Here is a 25,416-nt window from a genome sequence, read left to right as displayed (position 1 = left end):
TAGGTATCACCCGAACCCGTCCCCGTTTTGACGGGGAATCCCCGCTTTGACTGGGTATGGGTATGGGTAATACCCGAAATTTTCAACTGGGGATGGGGATGGGGATGGGGATATATATATACCCGCCCAAATACCCGTCCCCGCTTAAATTACTAAACTATTTATAATTTATTAAATAATCTAAAAAATATATATAAATAAATAATATATTTACACATAAAATATAATATAATATAATATAATATAATATAATATAATATAATATAGTATATATACATATAAATAAAATATACTTTTTTATATATATATATATATATATATATATTTACACATATACATGTAATATAATATAATATAATATAATATACATATAATATATATACATAATAATATAATATAATATATATAATATATACGTATAAAACAAATTAATCATTTAACTAGTGAGATCTTTTATAAACAAATTTATAACATTACAAATTTATAAAAATTTAAAAGAAATATATATATATATATATATATATATATATATATATATAAACATAAGATATCCACACATATAATATATATACATAGTAATAATAATATAATATATAATATAATATAATATAATATATATAAATAATTATATATATATAAACATAAGATATCCACACATATAATATATATATACATAGTAATATAATATATAATATAATATAATATAATATAATATATATATATATATATATATATATATATATAACATATTTCTCATTCTCTTTGTTTTTTGTTATATAACATATTGGCAATTGCTTCAGTTTTAGATCCAAGGTACAAGATGGACATGTTAGAATATTATTTTTATAAATTGTATGGTAATGATTTTGATCTGAAACTTAGTAGGATTCGTCAAATGTGCTATGATTTGGTTTTGGAATATCAATCAAAAAAGAATGAAACTTCTTCTTATAGAGCTACATCATTGGAGTTGGGAAAGGATGTTGATAATGATGCGAATGAATTTTTAGAGTTTATGGCAAAAAAGAAAAAATCTAGAACTACAGTTATGAAAACAGAGTTGGATTATTACTTGGAAGAAGATAATTTGCCGGTTACACAAGAATTTGATATCCTATCATGGTGGAAAACAAATGGGTTAAAGTTTCCAACCCTTCAAGCAATTGCAAGGGATGTTTTAGCTATTCCAATAACAACTGTAGCTTCTGAATCTGCTTTTAGTACTGGTGGTCAGATATTAACTTCTCACCGTAGTCGACTTCATCATATTACTATAGAGGCTTTGATGTGTACAAGAAGTTGGATATGGAACTCAAACCATCTAGGTAAGTTACTCAAATTTATTAATATTTTTTGTTAGTATTTTTTGTGAATTCTCATCTAATATTCTACATTTGGTGTTTGTAGGTGTTAAAAAATTAAAAGGAAAAGATGTTCTCATGAGTGAAAATGAATCTGATGAAGAAGGTACATTATATTCTAGTAATTAAAATTTTCAATTTCAATTATTATATCATATCTAATTTTTCATTTTTTTTCTATGTGTAGGTGGATCGAATGCAAATGAAACCACTGATCATTTGTAAAATTAATAAATATTTTGGTTATTATAAAATTTTAGTAATGTGTAATTTTTTAGCTTTTATATAATTATTTGAATTTTATTTAGTTGTTATTTGATACTTTAATTTGAGATTTATACTATTATAATATTTTTCTTAATATTTGACATCATGAAAATGAAAAAGAGTATGTTATTTTAATATTGAATATTTTGATAGTATCATGATTCCGTTGGTGTGATTTTTAAATTTTTTTTATAAAAAATATTTAATTGATATATGGAACAATAAAAAAATGGGTATGGGTATGGGTATAAGAAAATACCCATTACCCGGTGGGGATGGGGATGAGTCAAAAGTTGTATACCCGTTGGGTTTGGGGATGGGGATGGGGATGAATTTTTATTATGGGGATGGGGATGGGATCATGATACCCGTACCCGCCCCGCCCCGTTGCCATCCCTAGTGATAAACACTCACGAACCTACCATTTGTTATGAGCTGCACCATTCAAAAGGAGATTCATAAATATAAACACCAGAAGTTGTGTTATGTCAAGGATTTTACTTCTGCAAAAACAAATTTCAAGAATAGAATAACATTTTGTGTTATTTTCTATTATGTTTTAGTTGTCTTCTAATTATTGATTTGGGATCTCCAATTGTTTTATTTATTTATCATGTCCTTTGAAAAGTTTCTCACCTATTGTTGCAACCAAATTAAAGTAAATCTAGAACTACATTTCTAAAGGATCTTGTGGAAATGGAATCAAGATTAAAGGAAATGAATAAATCACAATGGAATGATGAATGTAAAAAGTAGATGATAAAGTATATCTGTAAAGAGTTATGTTATGATCTCCTTTTTTGTATCATTATTATACATGGTTTCTTTTCTTACATTTTTCTGTTGGACTGTGTAGGTTATGGATTTACAACACTGCTCACATTAAATCTTCTAATTATGTATTTCTTTTACCATTTTTTTTGTTTCAAAGAAAAGAATCACACAAGAAAATTGAAAGAAAAAGAGATCGAAGATCGAAATCCTAAACTACTGATACCATATAGAAATGTATATTTGCTTAATGTATTGTATGTCTAATGCAGACCATATGTATTTATACTAATTTACCTAATCAATTATCATAAAAACTCCTAATAATTAGGAATATAATCCTCCTATTTTCCTAAAATATGTAACTGTTAATTTTTTATAAATATGTAATGGCGAATTACATTGTAACAATTATTATCATACATGTAAGTGTTCATAAAGTACTTGCAGAAAATCCCCAATGTTTACAACAAGAGATCCATGCATTGGATGAACATCAACCTATTGATTCTCATGAAGAACTTGAAGACCATCCATCTGATCTTCTAGAAGAATTGTCATGAAGTCACTATCAGTGTGCTTAGAAGTGCCCAAAGTTAATTCAGGTTCAGGGCAAGCAGGGTAGTAGTGACACAAAATAAATTGTCCATTAAAAGATTCCAATTCTTTGAGATAAGAAGGATTAAGGCCAAGTGCTTCTGAGAATAACTCAAAGATTGTATCCCTCAAAGTTCTTACTTTCTTGGAGTATTCAATCACAATGCTCTACCAATACAAGATCATTTCATCAAAGGAAAAAGACACAATTTTGGTGATATCCTCTGCTGAACATTAAAAATACAACTATCTTGGTCTTTAAAAATATTTTTAATATATTTTAAAACTACAAAATCATTGGCCATTAATGTATTTTGAAGGCACAACAAAGGAACAACACAACAAAACCAAGTAGAGAATCCAAATTCTCAACAAGTCAAAAACTAGTTTTTATAATCTTAAGTAATGTTACCTGCATACTATTGGTATTTCTTTTGGATTGGGAGGATTAGGAATAAGAAAAAATGAAATTGTATCTCTCCAGTTAGCACCTTTACCTCTGAAAGGGTTCACATTTGAGAAGTATCTGACTTTCTTATTACTATCTCTGGAGTAAAAGGTTTTCCTTACCTCCGCATCTTGTTCATGAATTTTACGAATTTCACCTATAATCTCGTTCAACACTTCAACACCAATACCATGATTGATCACCTGAAAAAATCCCCATTTCTGACATGCACTTCGAATCTTGTCAACTACTTCAGCACGTAGGGATGAATTTATTTTTATGTCTTGTAGGTCTATGATGGGGATAGTCAATCTTGAGTCTTTTTTTGAGATCTCATGCATGTCTAATTTTCCATGATGGAACATACGTGGAATCTTTGTTACACCAGAGTCTAATATGCCTTTCACACCTAGTTTTGTGTCATCAAAAGCTTTGACTTCGGCTGTTCTATCATAAGTGAAATTGTTACTTACCTCTAAGTCTAAGTTGTTGGTGTTTGTCACCACCATACTGGAAAACTAGCTGAAAATGCTAGTTCTGTGCACCAAATCTGAAAACAACAATTTTATTACTCCATTAAAAAGATAATGTAAAGAGGACAATATAATGGATTGTAGTGTTGAATGTAACATCCCGACAGGATATTACGAGTTTAAACAATAAAAATAAAGAAATAGTAATAATGGCCAATTAGTAAAACCTCATTTCCTAAAACGCGGGAAATTTAAAACTTTATTTCATTCATAAAGTATCTCAAATTCAACTAATAACTCAATTATAATAAAACCATGTTCATAATTAAAGGTTACAAATCTCTAAAATCCATAAATAAATAAAAACAACTATATGGAAAACTCCCAAGCTATCCCATGCTCTGTCTCTAAGTCTCACCGGATCCACCTGCAACATCATCTGCTTCCGTGTACCATATATACGATCATCGCCAAACACACACAGATAGGATGAGCTAATATAATAAAACATATATACAACATATATTTATATAACACAATCACACCAAAGGAATTCCATCATTTGATTTCATACCACATGACCACCACCATGTTTTCGTATTCTACGTCTTCTAGTGAGTATCTCAAGATGTCTTGCTGCCACACCTATCAGCCACAACTAATAGAGCACGTGTGGGAAACCATGCTACATATCACACACCGTAATGCCAGGTGGAGTTCCCAATACGAATAACATTTATAATGTTCCAAGACTACCAAACTCGCCAACTTATTACTGAAGATGACAATCTACTGGACCCAATTCGTACACACCACAACGTGCACACTTACACCGGTAACACTCGTCAACCCGAGTCACAACTCAAGAGTTCCTCGTGTTCATCCATCATCCCGTGCCACAATTCAAGAGATGCTATTCCAAGCCACAACTCAAGGAATACCACATGCTTAACCCCTATCCCGAGCCACAACTCAAAGGATACGTTCCGAGTCACAACTCAAGGAACACCAGCAAGTTGACCTTTAAGATATCCTAGAAGCCTTGTAGACCACGCACCACACAACAAGCACAACACAATTCTGTTGCAGCAAAATCGCTTGGCGCTGCTCACGAGGCGCCAAGTGCTGCCCACTTTCAGATCGCTTGGCGGTGAACATGTACCGCCAAGCACGTAACGCCTTTGAAAGACCAACCCTGTTGACCTCGCTTGGCGGGAATACCTTCACCGCCAGGCGCACGAGATCCAAAAGGCTATTGTTTTGCCAGCTATCGCCTGGCAGATCCCGTTCTATCGCCAAGCACTGCATCGGTACTTTACGCAGTTTTGGTTTTGATTTGGGTTCAGGTACCAGTTATTTCCATCCTTACTCATTAATAACTCAATAGGTCTAATTACCACATCTTAGCTCAGTAATAGTGCCACTACATTACTACTATCATACTTACCCCTCCATAATTTCTCAATCAAATTCACAACTCTCACCATATCATTGCAGTAGTTTTATCACGAGATTATTCTATTCTAAGAAACTCTAAAACTATTAGGTAACATCCATGTGTTTTCCCCAAATCAGTACCTATATATTTTCTGCTTATGGTTCTGGCAGCACTTTAACCTCTACACCAGTTATCTTCATTCAATTATATCTCCAACTGCATTATCATGACCTATTCTCCATATTAAAAATCACCAATTTCATACTTATAAATTACAAATCTCATCACTAAAGGCTCTTCTCCAACTATTATTTCCCACTTCACTATTATCAATAACCTAATTGACCAAAAATCCCAGAATAACCAAAAATTCCCTAAGTCACCCAAAAATCAATACCTCTACGCTGGCGTCTGGAAGCAAGCCCTGTGTCACCAGACGATGTATGCCTTTCTGGCAATCTTCCAGAAATCCAACACCTACGAAGTCCCTCTAACATTTTCTCCATGCTTTCTCTACCTATCTCAACACTTTTTCACAAGAACAGGTTAACGACGACATCGTTATTCAAAATTTTCTATCTCTAGCAACAACTCTAGTGCTACCGACAACCATTTTACTCAATTAATTGAACCCCCCAACTCTCCCAACTCTAAAAGATGTTTATGATAATTTCAACTTCCAATCTCATGTAATTGAAGATCAATAAGCCTTTAATGATCAATTAACGTCTAAAGCTAGCGTTTTCTCCAATCAAACTCAACCCAGAACCTCAAAATCATCAAAATCGAGCCACATTGCTCGCGTCACCTGGCAGGTTAATTACTACCGCCATACCCTTCATCAGAGAAACCCATAATTGGGTTGAACAACAAGCGTTGCCTGGCAGGTAAGCGTGTGTCGCCAAGCGGTTCCATCTCTGGAACCCAGAAAACACCAGAATTATCATGAGTTGCCTGGAGGCTATGAATAGCCCACCAGGTGGTTTCTGGAAAATTTCCAGAAACACGAAATTCACGTAGAAACAGAGAATAATCATGCATTTCATATTATATATATCATGTAATTATTCACGCATATAAACAATAACGAGTACAACTCCCCTAACCTGGATTCCTTTGCTAAAATTGTAAAAGCTAGAGTTCCTTGTTGGTGTAGCTCTTGACTCCCTTGGCTTTCTCCCAATCCAGTTCCTTTTCTTCACTCAAAACTCACGTTTCACTCTAGATTTTCTCTCCTTATTGTGCAGTATAATGATAGACTAAGCAAACCCTCATTCCCACCTCTAAATGGCCTTTCAATTAGGTCTTAACGATGGTAAATTAACCAAAACGAAAAACCAGTTTAATGGTGAGGTTAATTGCTATTCAAGGGCCATTATTGAGTTGTTTTTAAGCTCCTCTTGGTTGCCCATTCAGCTAGGGTTTATGGCTTTTCCTATTCATGCCAAAAGTAAAAGTTGACACATAAAAAGAAAGCCTATTTTGGTTCTACCAAGGTTCAAACCCATAACCATGCCAATGTTCAATTCAATGCACAACCATTTAACCCATTCATGTTTCATGATAATTCACATAATTCTATAATTATGTTATCACTCATCATGATCCAGCATACTATTAAAATACTAATAAATTAAATAACACACAATTGGCATACATAGGACTCGAACCTAAGTCCCCTCACACAACCAAGTACTCTTAACCACTTGATCTAGTATTTTTCCACATCACATCAATCAATATTTAATGTCATAAAGGCTCACACTATCTGCATTTCTTAATTAATTAATTATTTAATTAATTAATTTGCACGGGTCTTACATTGAACCTCATGAACTAGTTAATATCTGTTTGTTATCTATGAAAACCACGTTTGAGTTATTTATTATTGCTTATGTTTAGTGATAGTAATACATAATGTTTTCATCATTTACTTGACATAGAGAACCAACTTTTTAATCAAACATTGTCACAAAAAACTGTAGAAGTTTAAATAAGATGTGTACGTGGAGTTTCTTTTAATGGATTAGAGTTGCTTAAAATAAAGATGCTGACACTCCTAGAGACAAATTCTAGTTAGATGATTCAACCAAAGACATCATAGCAAACAAAAGTACAAAAGAAATACTGGTTAAAAAATTGACAATATTGCTCAATCCAAATTTTAAGATTGAAATATTTAACCTATATTATTTTTAGATTACATATTATAAGGTCACAAGATTCACTATTCAAAGGTAAACAAACTTTTATGGATTGTCTCTATTTATGATCACAATCTATGAAGATTTATAATTTAAACGAATTAAAGCATCTAAAGTCAATGACGATGCAAATGGAATATATAGAATGTTTATCTATTTTTATTTTTCAAGTCATAAAGTAACATAAGTTTCCTTCTTGATTTTTGCATAAAGTAAGAGTCAATTTCCTTTTATAAAAGAAACATTTCATCTGCTATTCAAAATTTTCACCATAACCATGGTATTCCACAATATACTTATAAAAAAAATTCCCTATTCACATATCATTTAAACTCATTAACGAATTTGACTATTAAATAAAATAATTTTTGAATGTATTTGATATATGTTGATAAATCTGCTGATAAAACAAAAAAAAAAGCTTGCATAAAAAAGTTTTATAAGTACTACGAGAATAATATATCATTCAACAGTTTATGTTACATTATCATAATACATAAACTACAAGCTTATTTGCTCTTGTGCAATACAAATACTTAAGGGTTGTGGAGCTTGGTGTTGTTTACTTAAAATTCACAATAAACTGAAATTATCAAAGTCTTAGGCACAAGTAAATCGTGACAAAATACACATTAAAGGCAAAGATGCTCCAAATGAACCAAAGTCGCTATGATAGAATTCTCAACCATTGCATAACCTAAAAGGATGCAAGGAACAATTTCCATCAAGGCCTTTCTTAAAATAATGGGCTGAAACCTCTTCCATAGTAGTGTCCCTATATATTGGTGGATTGTCTTTTGATAACAATTCTTTTATTGGACCAACGACCACTGATGCATTTTCTAAAAATAAGCTTGAAAAGAAGCTTGCTACTGAAATTCTAGGCCCTATATCCCTTGATAGGACCCGATGATACACACTAATGAACATATCATTTGTTAGAAGCTGCATTAACAAGAAGGAGACTGATAAAATATAACCATCAAAGTTGCTTATGTTACAAAATTTTACGTTGATAAATCGTAACAACATATGGCAGAAACACCAAGATTTCAAAGATCAAACACTTGTTATGAGTTCTAGACAGTAATCTAGTCAAAACTCTCAAAATGTTTGTGCAAGTGTAAAAGGAATTGTCATGGTTTTGTTGCATGTTGGATTATACTATACCATAATAAATATTGGATTTTACAAGAACCAAAAGAGAACAAATATGTGAGGATGATTGACATTAAAGACAAACGAAATGATTGTGTATTATGAGATATTGGTGTTACTCCAATTAAAGAAAAGATGACTGAATAATAGTTAAAATGCTTTAGAGACATGCAAAGAAGGCCAATAGAAGCATTAGAGGAAACCAATAAAGATATGCATGTGTTTACAACTCTTACCTGTAAAAGATCCCCAATGTTTATAACAAGTGATCCATGCACAGGATGAACATCAACCCACTGATTCTCATGAAGAACTTCAAGACCACCAATCTGGTCTTGCAAAAGAATTGTCATAAAGCTCATATCAGTGTGATTTGAAGAACTCATAGTTAATTCAGGTTCAGGGCATGGTGGAGAGAAGTGACACAAATGAAATTCTCCTTTTGTAGAGTCTAATTCATTCAGGTAAGAAGTAGGAAGGCCAAGAGCCTCTGAGAATAACTCAAACATTGTTAAGCCAAATGCCCTTATTTTCTCTGTATATTCAACCACAATATCTCTGCAAATATATTATTATTACATCATAAACAATTGAAACGGTCTACATAAATTTGATAGTGTCAAAATTATCACAGTCAAAATTAGTATTACTTAAGTACCTGCACACTACTGGTATTTCTTCTGGATTAGGAGGATCAGGAGAAGAAAAAAAAGCAATTGAGTCCCTCCAGTCAGCAGTAGAGTCTGTAAAAAGCCTACCATTGGAGAAATATCTAACTTTCTTACTCATATCCCTTGAGTAAAATGTTTTCCTCACCTTAGCATCTTGTTCATGAAACCTTCGGATTCCATGTAACATCTCATCCAAAACCTCAACCCCAATACCATGATTCACTACTTGGAAAAATCCCCACTCCTTACATGCCCTTTTAATCTTGTCAAGTGCTTCAACACGCATGGATGAGTTTTTCTCTACGTCTTTCAAGTCTATGATGGGGACATTAAACTTTAAGTCATTTGGTGTGGTTTCAGTGTTGTCCTTCACCTTGGCATGATGGAACATTCGTGGGATCTTTGTGACCCCAGAATCAAACAACCCTTTCACCCCAAGTTTTGTTTCATCAAAGACCTTGACTTCAGTTATTCTATCATAAGAGGAATCCTTACTACTCTCTGACTCTAACAGAGTTTTGCTTATGGTCGCCATACCAAGAACCTTGTAGAGAATACAAGTTTTACCTGTGCTACATATAAGAAACAACTAGTTATTGTTATGTTCGAAAGATAAAGTGTTTAGGGGAATGGGGACAGTGATAACCCCCATTGTTGAACGAACAAACACATTTTACTTTTCTAAAGGACCCTTATTTTGATACTAAAATATGAATTTGTTAGCACATGGTCATTTGGGTAGCTCTTTATCCATCTCATCAACCTTAAAGGGAATAAGTAGTTGTAACAAATCAAATCAACAAATAATTATATTAGTTAGAGCCATTGCTAAAATAATAACCATTAGTACATAAGTGTAAATGTACGTACTATGTATGCACTGTCCTCCAAAACATTAAGTTAAAATATTCCAGAGGAAATATAGATATTACGTGGCTAGAAGGATCCCTTAAATACACTTATATTTATACATTTATACTTAATCCTAATCTACCATTTTCATACTTTACAGTCTCACTGATGTTCCTCATTATCCTCTACAAGATCATTTGCAGATACATCTACCTTGTCATTTGCTCACACATAATACATATGAGTAATTTGTAGATGGGTACTAAAACACCACAAAACAATTGACGGGTAAGTTTAGTTATTTTTATAAGTTCTATCATAAATTTTATATAATTCTGGTTTAAATAAGATATTAATCATTTCAACATTAAACACAAATAAACATATAATTCTCTAATTCCAAAAAGTATACATATGGTGTTGGTGTTGATGTTCTTGTAAAGTCTTGCACCTGTCATAATTTTTCTTTGCAGTAAATTCAACATCAACAACCTTTCCTTCATCCCCAAAGCACCATGACAGTGTGTTAGTTCCATACTATAAGTCACGATACTATTTCGTACCGATTTCGCTGTCAAGGAACTTCCTTCGACTCTCACCACTTAAACCTCATTCTCTATATGAGTATGAGAAATTAGTAGAGTGAGGATGACTTCATGCCGAAATTCCTACATCAATATATACACTACACTATACAATATGACATTTCACCTTATAAATGACCTTATTCATTCAATTTACCCAATTTATACCAATTCAACAATTTCAATTATTTCTTAGACACACAACTTAAATTTTAAAACATTTAATGTCAAATAATCAAATGCCCAAGCATCAAACCACCATAACTAGTTTCTTTTATCAACATAACAACTTAATCAACTTAATAATCATTTTTGCATATATAATTCAATATCTTATATATTCAACATCCTTGTCATCACCGACATTTCATTTAAAAAGATCACAAACATGTACATGTACAACAATTCATAAAACAACTAATTCAATCCAGTCAAATCACAAACAATAAAACATATCAATATTTAAAATTTATAAAAATTAATAATTTTTTTAGATGATTGAACTCTTCAAATTAGAGACTGTTTGTTACGAAGCATGATGATGATTATTATTATTATTATTATTATTATTATTATTATTATGTTATTTTCACTTAGTGTAAAATTTGAAGGATAAAACTAAAAATAAGATCATGGTCGTTGCCACGCCGTTGACCGGAGCCCGCCGCCGTAAGAGGCATCGCGCACCTCCACTCCCATCCCCTTTGGCATCACGAAACCCCAACAACAGCATCCAGGGGCAGCCATCGTGCCTTCATCAGTTCGCTCGAGTCATCGGCGGAGCCACCAGTCGCCACCGAAAAACCTTGTCGATGTCATCGCCGCACCTCTTCCTTTTTTCAGATCTTCAAACCATGAAAACAGGGCATTGCAACCTCACCTCGTGGAGAATGGAGCTGCGAATGTCACCGACATGGGTTTCTTTCTTCTTCCAGGTCCACCATGGTTGCGCTTCTCACAACCGGCCAGGGTGTATCCGGTGACGTCAATTGGAGCTAGAGCTGTCGCCATCATCACACGAACCTTTGCTTTTTACCCCCTTCAATTCACGAAACTCCTCCTCCACATCTCCGGCGACACCACCAAACGGCCAATCACGAACTCTTGCGTCACTGCCATGATTAGAGGCATCAACGACGACAACCATAGTCGTTGTCACTACGATTCACTTGCACGTAGTTCCACATGTTTCTCTGCTACCCTTTAAGTTCACAACAAATCAAAGACATAGGGCTCTACTGCGTCTCCATCACAGTGTGTCTCGATGCCACACTTTTCGTTGGTTATCCAATCTTCTACTCCCTCTTTATTGTATGTGCAGAAATTGTTAGAAATTGGGTGAAGGATTTTGTGCGAGGTGAATGAAAATTATAGCAATAAAGGTTAGGGTGTACTTGATAGGTTGGTTGAGACCTAGATAGTTGAAGGTTCTTGTCTTGTTGTCAAAGAGGTTGAAGTCAACGGATCTTGAAGAAAAATGTTAGAAGGGTCAAAATAATATAATTTTAAAATTATTAGATTCGATTATTAGTATAATGTTTTAAGAAATGACTTCTCAAACTGAATTGATAATTAATATAATGCTTTAATATATGCAGAAGTAGGGATTATATTCTTTTCATCAATAATTTCTTTTTTATTACTTTTAAAAAATGAATTTATTCTTTTATTCTTTATCAATATTTTTTTTTTGTAAATAACATTAAAAAATAATTTATCTTAGTATTTTTTTTTATAATTGAGACACATAATTATTAAAAGAAAAATATATTATAGTCAAGTCATCATTAAAACTTGGTTATGAAAAAATACATAATATATTATTTATTTTTCTTTTATATTGATCAAAAAATAAATATACAAAAAGCTCATGCCATAAAATATAATGTTTTTCATTATTTAGACAAGAGACAAGAGAGGGATAGAAGATAAATGAGAAATGATAGCAAAAATAATGAGTTTGTTTCTAATTTTTTTTTCTTCAAAAACATAAAGAAAACACATGAGAATGAGAAATGGTTACAATATGAGAGTGAAAAATTATTACAATTTGTGAAGAACAAAGATAATGAGAAATAAAATAAAAATTATCTTAATAAATATTTGGTTTAATTACTCTTTTGATTCATGTTTTAGTTTAAAAATGTTAAATTGGTCTTCCAGTTTTTTTTAGCTTTCAATTTAGTCCCAATTATTGAAAAATTGATACAATTTAATCTTTTACCATACATTTTTTAAAACAGATCAATGACTTTTTTATTAAAATTGAAACTCTTAATATGAATGATTTGCTTTGTTGGTATAATTAACATAAGTGTAGGATCAATTTTTGAATAAAAAGAGAGACCAAAAGAGAAATTAAATCTAAATATTTTTATTATTTATTATATTTAATTTTATGTTTTATTATCTATTAACACTAAATGTTGTGCTTTATAAAATAAATAAAAAAATATACAATTTAATTTTCATCAATTCCTAAAATATACTACCTATAATTTAGTGAATTTTAAATATATATATATATATATATATATATTATAAATTAAAAAAAAATCAAAATTTTGGAGGAGCCATGACCTCCCATCTCCCATTAAAGTCCGTTACTGGTTGAAGTGTTTATTGAAGTCCTGAATATTATTCTCACATTGTTATGAATTAACGTAGAGAAGGAAAAAACTTATGAAATTCTCCTCCTCCACTGTAATGTTTGGAAATAAAATTGAATAAGAAACGAGAAATGAATGATGAAGAAGATGAGTAATAGAATTTGTACAGTGCAGGGGATGTATGTGTTTTCTACGTTCTAATTTGTGATTCTACGTTATATATTATAATTCAGTGCTCTTACCTGAAGAATACGATGAATCTGTTTTGTGGAAGGATGAAGATGAGTCTTTGATGTCTTTGTGCAGAAAAGGAGTAGTAGAGAAGAAGATGATGATTGATTTTGGAATGAAAAATGGAGATTGGAGGATGAAGAAGTGATGAGAAAATAATATAGAAAAAACCACGTTTGAATTATTTGTAACTGCTTACGTTTAGTGACAGGAATACATAATGTTTTCGTCAACCACTTCGTTTTTTTTTTTTATGGATTAGAGTTGCTTAAAACAAAGATGGTGACGCTCCAAGAGATAAATTCTGGCCAAATGATTCAATCATATGCATCAGCAGATGCAAAAGAACAAAAGTTGGCTGAAAAATAAGCAATATTTTTCAATTCAATTTTCATGAATGAGACGTTTAACCTAAATTATATTCAGATTACATATTATAAGGTCACACCATTCATTATTCAAACGTAAACAATTTTTTATAGGTTGTGTTTTTACTTATGATAATAATCTATGAAGATTTCTAATTTAAATGTATTAAATAGAATTACGGATATTAAAATGTGTAAAATCAATGATGATGCAAATTGGATATATGGAATATTTATTTTTAAGGAAGTATTTTCATTTGAAGTTACAAAGTAATATGTTTGCTTCATGATTTCTAAAATCATACGATGTCGATTACCTTTAATAAAGTAATCTTGTAAAGAAAATAATTTTTGATGATATTTCATGTTGATAACTCCTAGGTCGACATAATTATTAAACTTACCAAAAAAAGTTTACCGGTGCTTTGAGAATAATATACTTAGTAACTACATTATCATAATACAAAAATTACATGTTTATCTGCACTTGTGCAATACAAATACTTAAGGGAAAAAGTAACATTGTTCTATCTTTGGAACTTGATGTTGTTTATTTAAAATTCACAAGATATTGAAAATATGACAGTCATAGACATAAGTTAACCGTGATAAAATACACACTAAAGTCAAAGGTGCTTCGAGAGGACCAAAGTTGCTCCAATAGAATCCTCAACCATTACACAACCTAAAGCAATCCAAGGAACGATTTTAATCAAGATTAGTATTACTTAAGTACCTGCAAACTGTTAGTATTTCTTCTGGATTAGGAGGTTCTGGAGAAGAAAAATATGCAATTGAGACGTAGTAGGGTCTTTGAAAAGGCTACCATTCGAGAAATAACCTCAACACCAATACCATGATTCACTACTTGGAAAAATCCTCATTCCTTGCATGCCCTTCTAATCTTGTCAAGTGCTTCAACATGCAAGGATGATTTTGTGTCTATGTCTTTTAGGTCAATGATGGGGACATTAAACTTTGAGTCATTTGGTCTGGTTTCAGTGTTGTCGTTCACCTTGGCATGATGGAACATGTGTGGGATCTTTGTGACCCTAGAATCTATTAGCCTTTCATCCCAAGTTTTTTTCATCAAAGGCCTTGACTTCAATTGTTTTATCATAGGAGGAATCCTTACCACTCTCTAACTCTATGGTTGCCATATCAAGAAACTGGTAGAAAATACAAGTTTTACCTGTGCTACATATAAGAAATAACTAGTTACTTGTTTTAGAAAGATAAAATATTCAAATGAAGGGGACAATGATAACTCTAATTGTTGAATGATCATATACATTTTACTTTTCTATATGACTCCTATTTGAATCCTAACGTATGGATTTGCTAACACATAGTTATTTGGATAGCTTAGTACCTATCTCATCAAACTTAAAAAGGGGATTAGTTATATTTTTTTCAAGTATTGTAAAAGACAAAAAAATTGTAAGAGTAACAAAAATAATAGTATTAAAGATAAATGTTTGCTTGTATAAGAAAAGAGAAGTTATAAAATGTTGGAAGTCTACATCAGCATCTAAGTATTAATTAGGCTTAAAATTCATTTAATTTTGTTGTTTATATATATAGGAGATATTTTTAAGGTTGATTGTATATTTTTCACATAAAGGTCGTACACACCAATAAAGAGATTAGATTACACAATTTTCATTCAAGCCCATATATAAAAACGTAAATATCATTTTTTCATACATTTTTTTGGTTAAAATCCTACTTTGGTCTTATAATTTTTATAAAAAATTCAATTAAATCCTTAATTTTTATTTGATTTAATTTCGTTCACTAATTTTTAAAAAATATTCAATTATATTTTTTATTTGATCATGTTAGATTTCTATTAGAATTTATTAATCAAATAACTTTACCTAGCCTAAATATTTAAATTAATTTTATTGATTAGGTAGAGTGATTTGAAAAGAACCTAATTAAATGATTTAAAAAAAAAAACTAAGTTGAACCAAATAAAATTATATATTTAATAGAATTTTTTATTAAGAATCAGATTATCAAGATGATCAAAATAGATTTAGCCTTCTTTTGTCTGTATCAACGCTAAATCCGTACTCCAATCGTACGAGTCTTGTAAACTCACTTGTCAAGGAATTTCAAATCCAAATTTTATCCACATTCAAACTGAAAATACAGTCACAATTAGTAAAAACGCTCATTCATTCATTTAACTGTATTTATAATTATTTAAATAACATTTTATAACTTGTCGTTGTTACACTATCATGTGACTGGCCTTAATAAGATAATGTCAGTTTTAAAATAAATAAACTTTTATGAAACAATATTAATACAAAAAATTAAATAACAATCCACAAAATGAGTGTTTAATGGTGTCTTTTTTTTTTAACTATTTTCCTATTTATCAATCAACTACTTCCATAAATAATTTCTCCAAATACGTATATTTTAACAAGTTAGTTTAACAACATTTCATCATATGAAGAAGTCTCCCCTACCATAAAAGTCCAGAATTGGACCACTGAATCTTATGAAGTTGTAATATCATTATGTTTACACACATTTATTCATTCATTAGGGTTACATACAAATAATCTCACAATGAGAACAATATACACACCAATCTTTCTTCACAATAATAAAAAATGTCTTTGACGTGTTCTATCTGTATAGAACTTGATTTGCCGCAACATTTTTAAAATTCACAAGGTAATGAAAAATCATGAAATCTTAGTCCATAAAAAGCACACAAATCAAGAGTGTTCCAATCTAATTCTCAACATTTTCTTCACAACCTAAAAGGCTGCAAGGGAATATTCTCATCAAGGCCTTTCTCATCAAAGTAATGTGCCATCACTTCTCTAATAGTAGTGTCCCTATAAATTGGAGGGTTTTCTTCTGATAACAATTCCTTTATTGGACCTACAACTTTTGATGTACCACGTGTTGATGTGTTTATGAAAAAACTTGCTATTGAAATTCTGGGGCCTGTGTTCCTCGCTAAGACCCGGTGATAAACACTCACGAACCTACCATTTGTTATGAGCTGCATCATTCAAAAGGAGATTCATAAATATAAACACCAGAAGTTGTGTTATGTCAAGGATTTTACTTCTGCAAAACCAAATTTCAAGAATAGAATAACATTTTGTGTTATTTTCTATTATGTTTTAGTTGTCTTCTAATTATTGATTTGGGATCTCCAATTGTTTTATTTATTTATCATGTCCTTTGAAAAGTTTCTCACCTATTGTTGCAGCCAAATTAAAGTAAATCTAAAACTAGATTTCTGAAGGATCTTGTGGAAATGGAATCAAGATTAAAGGAGATGAATAAATCATTGTGGTATGAAGAATGTAAGAAATAGGTGATAAAGTATGTCAATGAAGAGTTATGTAATGATCTCCTTTTTGTATCATCATTACATGGTTTCCTTTCTTACCTTTTTTCCACTAAACTGTGTAGGTTATGGATTTACAACATTGCTCACATTAAATCTTCTAATTATGTATTTCTTTTACCATTTTTTTGTTGTTTCAAAGAAAAGAATCACACACAAGAAAATAGAAAAAACAAAAAGAGATCAAATATCGAAACCCTAAACTACCAATACTATATAAAAATGTATATTTGATTAATGTATTGTGTGTCTAATGTAGACACAATATGTATTTATACTAATTTATATAATTAATTATCATAAAAAATCCTAATAATTAGGAATTTAATCCTCCAAATTCCCTAAAATATGTAATTGTTAATTTTTTTATAAATATGTAACGGTGAATTACATTCTAACAGTTATTATCATACATGTAAGTGTTCATAAAGTATTTACCTGCAGAAAATCCCCAATGTTTACAATAAGAGATCCATGCACTGGATGAACATCAACCCATTGATTCTCATGAAGAACTTGAAGACCACCCATATGATCTTCTAGAAGAACTGTCATGAAGTCACTATCAGTGTGCTTAGAAGTGCCCAAAGTTAATTCTGGTTCAGGGCAAGCAGGGTAGTAGTGACCCAAAAGAAATTGTCCATTAGAAGATTCCAATTCTTTGAGATAAGAAGGATTAAGGCCAAGTGCTTCTGAGAATAGCTCAAAGATTGTATCCCCCAAAGTTCTTACTTTCTTTGAGTATTCAATCACAATGTCTCTACAAATACATGATCATTGCATCAAAGGAAAAAAAGACGCAATTTTGGTGATATCCTCTATTGAACAATAAAAATACATTATCTTGGTAATTTAAATTTTTTTTAATATACTTTAAAAACTTCAAAATCATTGACCATTAGTGTATTTTGAAGGCACAATAGAGGAACAACACAACAAAACCGAGTAGAGAATCCAAATTCTCAACAAGTAAAAAACTAATTTTTATAGTCCTAAGTAATGTTACCTGCATACTATTGGTATTTCTTCTGGATTGGGAGGATCAGGAGTCAGAAAAAATGAAATTGTGTCTCTCCAATTAGCACCCTTGCCTCTAAAAGGGTTCACATTAGAAAAGTATCTGACTTTCTTATTGTTATCTCTAGAGTAAAAGGTTTTCCTTACCTCCGCATCTTGTTCATGAAACCTACGAATTCCACATATCATCTCATTCAACACTTCAACACCAACACCATGATTGATCACCTGAAAAAATCCCCATTTCTGGCATGCACTTCGAATCTTGTCAACTACTTGAGCACGTAGGGATGAGTTTGTTTCTATGTCTTGGAGGTCTATGATGGGGACACATAACTTTGAGTCTTCTTTTGAGATCTCATGCATGTTTAATTTTTCATGATGGAACATACGTGGGATATTTGTTACACCAGAGTCTAATAGGCCTTTCACACCTAGTTTTGTATCATCAAAAGCTTTGACTTCAGCTGTTCTATCATAAGTAAAATTGTGACTTGACTCTGAGTCTAAGTTGTTGGTGTTTGTTACCATCATATTGGAAAACTAGCTAAAACTGCAAATTCTGTGGACCAAATATGAAAATAACAATTTCATTACTTCATTGAAAAGATAATGCAAAGAGGACAATAGAATGATCGTAGTGTTGAACCTCATGAACTGGTTAGTATCTGTTTGTTATCTATGAAAATCACATTTGAATTATTTATTATTGCTTATGTTTAGTGATAGTAATACATAATGTTTGCATCACTCACTTGACATAGACAACCAACTTTTTAATATAACATTGTAACAAAAATTATAGAAGTCTAAATAAGATGTGTAAGTGGGGTTTCTTTTGATGGATTAGAGTTCCTTAAAACAAAGATGTTGACGCTCCTAAAGACAAATTCTGATAAGTTTATTCAATCAAAGACATCAGAGTAAAAAAAGTACAAAAGAAATGCTAGTTAAAAAATTGATAATATTGCTCGATCCAAATTTTATGAATGTAACGTTTAACCTATATTATTTTTATATTACATATTATAAGGTCACAAAATTCATTATTCAGACATAAACAAACTTGTATGTATTGTCTTTACTTATGATTACAATCTAAGAAGATTTCTATTGTAAATGAATTAAAACATATAAAGTCAACAATGATGCAAATGGAATATGTGGAATGTTTATCTATTTTTATTTTTTGACTCATAAAGTAACATAAGTTTCCTTCTTGAATTTTGCTTAAAATAAGAGTCAATTTCCTTTTATGAAAGAATAATTTCCTCTTCCTATTCAAAATTTCCACCATAATGGTATTACACATTATACTTATGAAAAATTCCTAATTCACATATCGTTTAAACTCATCCACAAATTTGACTATTAAATACACAATTTCTGAATATATTCAATATCTTAACGTTGATAACTCCTATGTTGGCATAATTATTATAATTTCTGTTGGTAAAAAAAAGCTTACATAAAAGAAGATTTATAAGTACTATGAGAATAATATCACTCAACAGTTTATGTTACATTATCATAATACATAAACTACAAGCTTATTTGCTCTTGTGCAATACAAATACTTAAGGGAAGAATTACCTTGTTTTGCCTATGGAGCTTGATGTTGTTTACTTAAAATTCACAATAAATTGAAATTATCCAAGTCATAGGCACAAGTTAACCGTGATAAAATACACACTAAAGGCAAGGGTGCTCCAAATGAACCAAAGTCGCCACGGTAGAATTCTCAACCATTGCGTAACCTAAAAGGATGTAAGGAAGAATTTCCATCAAGGCCTTTCTTAAAATAGTGAGCTGTAACATCTTCTATAGTAGTGTCCCTATATATTGGTGGATTGTCTTTTGATAACAATTCTTTTATTGGACCAACAATCGTTGATGCATTTTTTGAAAATGGGCTTTTAAAGAAGCTTGCTACTGAAATTCTGGGCCCGATATCCTTCGATAGGACCCGATGATACACGCTAACGAACATATCATTTGTCAGAAGCTGTATCAACAAGATGGAGGGTGATAAAATATTACCATCAAAGTTGCTTATGTTACAAATTTTTACATGACAAATCATAACAATATATGGCAGAAACACAAAGATTTCAAAGATCAAACACTTGTTATGAATTATAGACAATAATCTAGTCAAAAGGCTCAAAATTTTTGTGCATGAGTAATAGGAAATGTCATGGTTTTGTTGCATTTGGACTATACTATACCATAGTAAATATTGGATTTTACAGGGACCACAGAAAAAATATGTGAGGATCATTGACATTAAAGACAAACGAAACAATTGTGTAGTGTGAGATATTGGTGTCACTCCAATTAAAGAAAATATGAGAGAATAATAGTTAAAATGATTTGGAGACATGCATAGAAGGTCACTAGAAACGTCATGGGAAACCAAGAAAAATGTGCATGTGTTTACAGCTCTTACCTGCAGAAGATCCCCAATGTTTATAACAAGTGATCCATGCACTGGATGAACATCAACCCACTGATTCTCATGAAGAACTTCAAGACCACCAATCTGGTCTTGCAGAAGAATTGTCATGAAGCTAATATCAGTGTGCTTTGAAGTACCCATAGTTAATTCAGGTTCAGGGCATGGTGGATAGTAGTGACACAAATGAAATTCTCCTTTTATAGAGTCCAATTCATTCAGGTAAGAAGTTGGAAGGCCTAAAGCCTCTGAGAATAACTCAAACATTGTTAAGCCAAATGCCCTTATTTTATCTGTATATTCAACCACAATATCTCTGCAAATACATGATTATTACATCATAGACAATTGAAAAAGTCTACATAAATTTGATAGTGTCGAAAAAAGAATTGTACAAGTGACTTGGGTTATAAACTATTGAAATAATTACATTCAAAATTAGTATTACTTACGTACCTGCACACTGCTGGTATTTCTTCTAGATTAGGAGGGTCCGAAGATGAAAAAAAGGCAATTGAGTCCCTCCAATTAGCAGCAGGGTTTGTAAAAAGGCTACCATTGGAGAAATATCTAAATTTCTTACTCTGATCCCTTGAGTAAAAGGTTTTCCTCACCTCAGCATCTTGTTCATGGAACCTTCGAATGCCACATAACATCTCATCCAAAACCTCAACACCAATACCATGATTCACTACCTGGAAAAATCCCCACTCCTTGCTTGCCCTTCTAATCTTGTCAAGTGCTTCAACACGAATGGATGAGTTTGTGTCTATGTCTTTCAGGTCTATAATGGGGACATTAAACATTAAGTCATTTGGTGTGGTTTTATTGTTGTCATTCACCTTTGCATGATAGAACATTCGTGGGATCTTTGTGATCCCAGAATCCAACAACCCTTTCACCCCAAGTTTTGTTTCATCAAAGGCCTTGACTTCAACTATTCTATCATAAGAGGAATCCTTACTATTCTCTGACTCTATGGTTGCCATACCAAGAAACTTTTAGAAAGTATAAATGTTACCTGTGGTACATATAAGAAATAACTAGTTACTATTATGTTCGAAAGATAAAGTGTTTAGATTAAGGGGGACAGTGATAACCCCCATTGTTGAACGACCAAACACATTTTACTTTTCTAGCGGATCCCTATTTTGATACTAAAATATGGATTTGCTAGCACATGGTTATTCGGGTAACTCTTTACTTATCCTATCAAACCTAAAGGGAATTTATAGTTGTAACGAATCAAATCAGTAAATAATTATACTGATTAGAGTCGTTACTAAAATAATAACCATCAGTACATAAGTGTAAATCTATATACTATGTATGCATAATTTTGCAAAACATTAAGTTAAAATATTCTAGAAGAAATATAGATATTACAATTCTAGGAGGATCCCTTAAATACACTTATATTTATACATATATCCTTAATCCTAATCTACCATTCTCATACTTTTCAGTCTCACTGATGTTCCTCATTATCCTATACAGATACATCTACCTAGTCATTTGCTCACACATAATGCATTTGAGTGATTTGTAGGTGGGTACCAAAACACCACAAAAGAATTGAAGGAACTTCCTTTGACTCTCACCACCTAAACCTCATTCTTTATATGAATATGAGAAATTAGTATAGTGAGGATGACTTCACGCTGAAATTCCTACATCAATGTATACACTACACTATATAATATGACATTTCACCTCATAAATGAGCATATTCATACAATTTACCCAATTTATACCAATTCAAGATTTTTAGTTATTTCTTAGGCACACAACTTAAATTTCAAAACAGTTAATATCGAATAATCATCAAACCATCATAACTAGCTTTTTTTATCAACATAACAACTCAATCAACTTAATCATCATTTATGCATATATAATTCATTATCAAATATATATTTGTCATCCTCATCATTACTAACATTTCAGTAAAAAATATCATACAAACAAATACATACACAACAATTCATAAAACAACTAATTCAGTCAAGTCAAATCAAAAATCATAAAATATGTCAATATTTAGAATTTATAAAATTAATAAACTTTCCTTACCTTATTGAGTTATTCGATCCAAAACTTTGTTTGATACTTCAATGTTGCAATCAATTTCTGAAAAGGATGAATATTATTATTATTATTTCTTTATTATTTTTACTTAGAATGTAAAATTTTAAGTGAGGGTAAAACTAAAAATAAGATTATGGAGGTGTGTGTATAAAAAATTAGGTATCGGAAATAAACATAAAAAGACCTAACCAATATGAAGGTGCAAAACATCAGTTGGTAGGTGTAAAAATCAAATTTTCCCAGGCCCAAATACACCAAGCTCATTCTTCGGGCCTGAGAGAGAGGCCTCCTCCTCTCTTATCCATTCCTTGGTTTCCACACATTTCATCTCTCCGGCAGCCGCTACCCACTTCTGCCGAGCATCTCCTCCGCCTGGCCGTTGCCACGCCGTTGACCCGAGGAATCGCGCACCTCCACCCCCATCTCCTTTGGCCTCACGAAACCCCAACACCAGCATCCAGGGGCAGCCATCGTCCCTACTCCAGTTCGCTAGAATCATCGGCGGCGGCACCAGTGGTCACCGGAAAACCTTGCCGGCGTCGTCGCCGCACCTCTTCCTTCTTTCAGATCTTCAAACCGTGAAAACAGGGCACTGCAACCTCACCTCGAGGAGACCGGAGCTGCGAACGTCGCCGACATGGGTTTCTTCCTTCTTCCAGGTCCAGCATGGTTGCGCTTCTCACAGCCGGTCAGGGTGTATCCGGTGACGTCAATCGGAGCTAGAGCTGCCGCCATCATCACACGAACCTTTGCTTTTTACCCCCTTCAACTCACGAAACTCCTCCTCTACATCTCCGGCGACACCACCAAACGGCCAATCTCGAATTCCTGCGTCACCGCCACGATTAGATCATCAACAGCGACAACCACAGTCGCTGTCACTGCGATTCACCTGCGCGTAGTTCCACCTGTTTCTCTGCTACCCTATAAGTTCACAACAAATCAAAGACAGAGAGGCTCTATTGCGTCTCCATCACGGTGTGTCTCGATGCCTCACTTTTCGTTCGGTATCCAATCTTCTACCCCCTCTTTGTTGTACGCGTGAAATTGTTAGAAATTGGGTGAAGGATTTTGTTCTAGGTGAAAGAAAATTATAGCAATAAAGGTTAGGGTGTGCTTGATAGGTTGATTGAGACTTGGAAAGTTGAAGGTTCATGTGTTGTTGTTGGAGAGGTTGAAGTGTTTATTGAAGTCCTGAATATTATTCTCAAGTAGTTATGAATTAACATAGTGAAGGAAGAAAATTAAGAGATTCTCCTCCTCCTCTGTAATGTTTGGAATAAAATTGAATAAGAAACAAGAAATGAATGATGAAGAAGATGAGTAATAGAATTTGTACAGTGCAGGGGATGTATGTGTTTTCTACGTTCTAATTTGTGATTCTATGTTATATATTGTAATTCACTGCTCTTACCTGACGAATACGATGAATCTTTGGTGGAAGGATGAAGATGAGTCTTTGATGTCTTTATGCAGAAAAGGAGTAGTGGAGAAGAAGATGATGATTGATTTTGGAATGAAAAATGGAGATTGGAGGACGAAGAAGTGATGAGAAAAGAATGTAGAAAAAACTACGTTTGAATTATTTGTTACTGTTTACGTTTAGTGACGGTAATACATAATGTTTTCATCAACCACTTGACAAAGACAATAAACTTTTTTAATGTAACATCGTAGAAAAACAATAGAAGTATGTGTAAGTGGGGTTTGTTTTGATGAATTAGAGTTGCTTAAAACAAAGATGGTGACGCTCCAAGAGATAAATTCTGGCCAGATGATTCAATCATATGCATCAGCAGAGACAAAAGTACAAAAGTTGGCTGAAAAATAAGCAATATTGTTCAATTCAATTTTCATGAATGAGACGTTTAACCTAAATTATATTCAGATTACATATTATAAGATCACATGATTCATTATTCAAACGTAAACAATTTTTTACTTTTTATGGGTTGTCTTTTACTTATGATAATAATCTAAGATGATTTCTAATTTAAATATATTAAATAAAATTACGGATATTAAAATATATGTAAAATCAACGATGATGCAAATTGAATATATGGAATGTTTATTTTTAAGGAAGTATTTTGATTTGAAGTTATAAAGTAATATGTTTCTTTGATGATTCCTAAAAAAAATACGAGTCCATTACCTTTTATAAAGTAATCATTCCATCTTTCTATCTAAATTTTCCACCATAACCATAGTATTATAAAATATGCTTATAAAAACTTCTTAATTCACATATTCGTTTAAATTTATCAATAAATTTTACTACTAAAAAAAATAATTTCAGATGATATTTAACGATTATAAGTTTAGAGTTTAGGGTTGGTCGACATAATTATTAAGTTTAAAAAAAATTATAAACACTCTAAAAATATAATATATCAACAGTTTATGTTACATTATCATAATATAGAAATTACATATTTG

The 25,416-nt window shown here is 31.9% G+C and overlaps 3 protein-coding genes across 20 annotated transcripts; all 3 read right to left on the bottom strand.

The window, feature by feature from the left end:
• Nucleotides 1-2,900: 2,900 nt before the first annotated feature.
• LOC114180890 (1-aminocyclopropane-1-carboxylate oxidase homolog 1-like) lies at nt 2,901-3,785 on the bottom strand. Its single transcript, XM_028067183.1, has 2 exons — nt 3,417-3,785; nt 2,901-3,164 (listed from the first exon to the last, which is right to left on the bottom strand). Exons 1-2 carry the CDS (start codon nt 3,783-3,785, stop codon nt 2,901-2,903), a joined length of 633 nt encoding a protein of 210 aa, XP_027922984.1.
• Nucleotides 3,713-13,839, bottom strand: LOC114180261 (1-aminocyclopropane-1-carboxylate oxidase homolog 1-like). Of its 4 annotated transcripts, none has more exons than XM_028066554.1 (5): nt 13,676-13,834; nt 10,692-10,856; nt 9,376-9,955; nt 8,954-9,275; nt 3,713-3,994 (listed from the first exon to the last, which is right to left on the bottom strand). In XM_028066554.1, exons 2-5 carry the CDS (start codon nt 10,774-10,776, stop codon nt 3,944-3,946), a joined length of 1,038 nt encoding a protein of 345 aa, XP_027922355.1. In that variant the 5' UTR covers nt 10,777-10,856; nt 13,676-13,834; the 3' UTR covers nt 3,713-3,943. The 4 variants fall into 4 exon arrangements, with proteins under 4 accessions (XP_027922355.1, XP_027922352.1, XP_027922353.1 ...); XM_028066551.1 differs by lacking the exon at nt 3,713-3,994 and adding an exon at nt 7,982-8,504 and having other exon boundaries at nt 13,676-13,832; XM_028066552.1 differs by lacking the exons at nt 3,713-3,994; nt 10,692-10,856 and adding an exon at nt 7,982-8,504 and having other exon boundaries at nt 9,376-9,960; nt 13,676-13,839.
• A 2,706-nt stretch (nt 13,840-16,545) lies between these two features.
• On the bottom strand, nt 16,546-24,687 carry LOC114182113 (1-aminocyclopropane-1-carboxylate oxidase homolog 1-like). 15 transcript variants are annotated; one of them, XM_028068877.1, is made up of 7 exons: nt 24,392-24,658; nt 23,167-24,171; nt 22,963-23,019; nt 20,028-20,439; nt 18,424-18,996; nt 17,856-18,177; nt 16,546-17,063 (listed from the first exon to the last, which is right to left on the bottom strand). In XM_028068877.1, the coding sequence occupies exons 5-7, from the start codon at nt 18,966-18,968 to the stop codon at nt 16,806-16,808; spliced, it is 1,125 nt and encodes a 374-aa protein (XP_027924678.1). In that variant the 5' UTR covers nt 18,969-18,996; nt 20,028-20,439; nt 22,963-23,019; nt 23,167-24,171; nt 24,392-24,658; the 3' UTR covers nt 16,546-16,805. The 15 variants fall into 15 exon arrangements, 14 of the variants coding, with proteins under 14 accessions (XP_027924678.1, XP_027924675.1, XP_027924680.1 ...); XM_028068874.1 differs by having other exon boundaries at nt 23,167-24,242; nt 24,392-24,657; XM_028068879.1 differs by having other exon boundaries at nt 23,167-24,053; nt 24,392-24,657.
• Between the last annotated feature and the right edge of the window lie 729 nt (nt 24,688-25,416).

Source organism: Vigna unguiculata, chromosome 4 (assembly GCF_004118075.2).
Source record: "Vigna unguiculata cultivar IT97K-499-35 chromosome 4, ASM411807v1, whole genome shotgun sequence".
In the NCBI taxonomy this organism is placed as follows: Eukaryota; Viridiplantae; Streptophyta; class Magnoliopsida; order Fabales; family Fabaceae; genus Vigna; species Vigna unguiculata.
Note: the sequence above shows the minus strand (reverse complement) of the source record. Positions and strands in the feature narration are given on the sequence as shown.

What these genes read in the sequence shown, in the direction of transcription:
- LOC114180890 (XM_028067183.1), bottom strand. Translation starts at nt 3,785, where the DNA reads ATGCATGAGATCTCAAAAAAAGACTCAAGATTGACTATCCCCATCATA. An exon ending in ATCCAAAAGAAATACCAATA is followed by an intron (nt 3,165 to 3,416) that starts GTATGCAGGTAA and finishes TTGTATTGGTAG; the next exon opens with AGCATTGTGATTGAATACTC.
- LOC114180261 (XM_028066551.1), bottom strand. Translation starts at nt 10,776, where the DNA reads ATGGAACTAACACACTGTCATGGTGCTTTGGGGATGAAGGAAAGGTTG. An exon ending in GCAAAGAAAAATTATGACAG is followed by an intron (nt 9,956 to 10,691) that starts GTGCAAGACTTT and finishes TATGTAGCACAG; the next exon opens with GTAAAACTTGTATTCTCTAC. An exon ending in ACATTGGGGATCTTTTACAG is followed by an intron (nt 8,505 to 8,953) that starts GTAAGAGTTGTA and finishes TTGTTAATGCAG; the next exon opens with CTTCTAACAAATGATATGTT.
- LOC114182113 (XM_028068875.1), bottom strand. Translation starts at nt 18,968, where the DNA reads ATGATGGTAACAAACACCAACAACTTAGACTCAGAGTCAAGTCACAAT. An exon ending in GAAATACCAATAGTATGCAG is followed by an intron (nt 18,178 to 18,423) that starts GTAACATTACTT and finishes ATGTATTTGTAG; the next exon opens with AGACATTGTGATTGAATACT. An exon ending in ACATTGGGGATTTTCTGCAG is followed by an intron (nt 17,064 to 17,855) that starts GTAAATACTTTA and finishes TGAATGATGCAG; the next exon opens with CTCATAACAAATGGTAGGTT.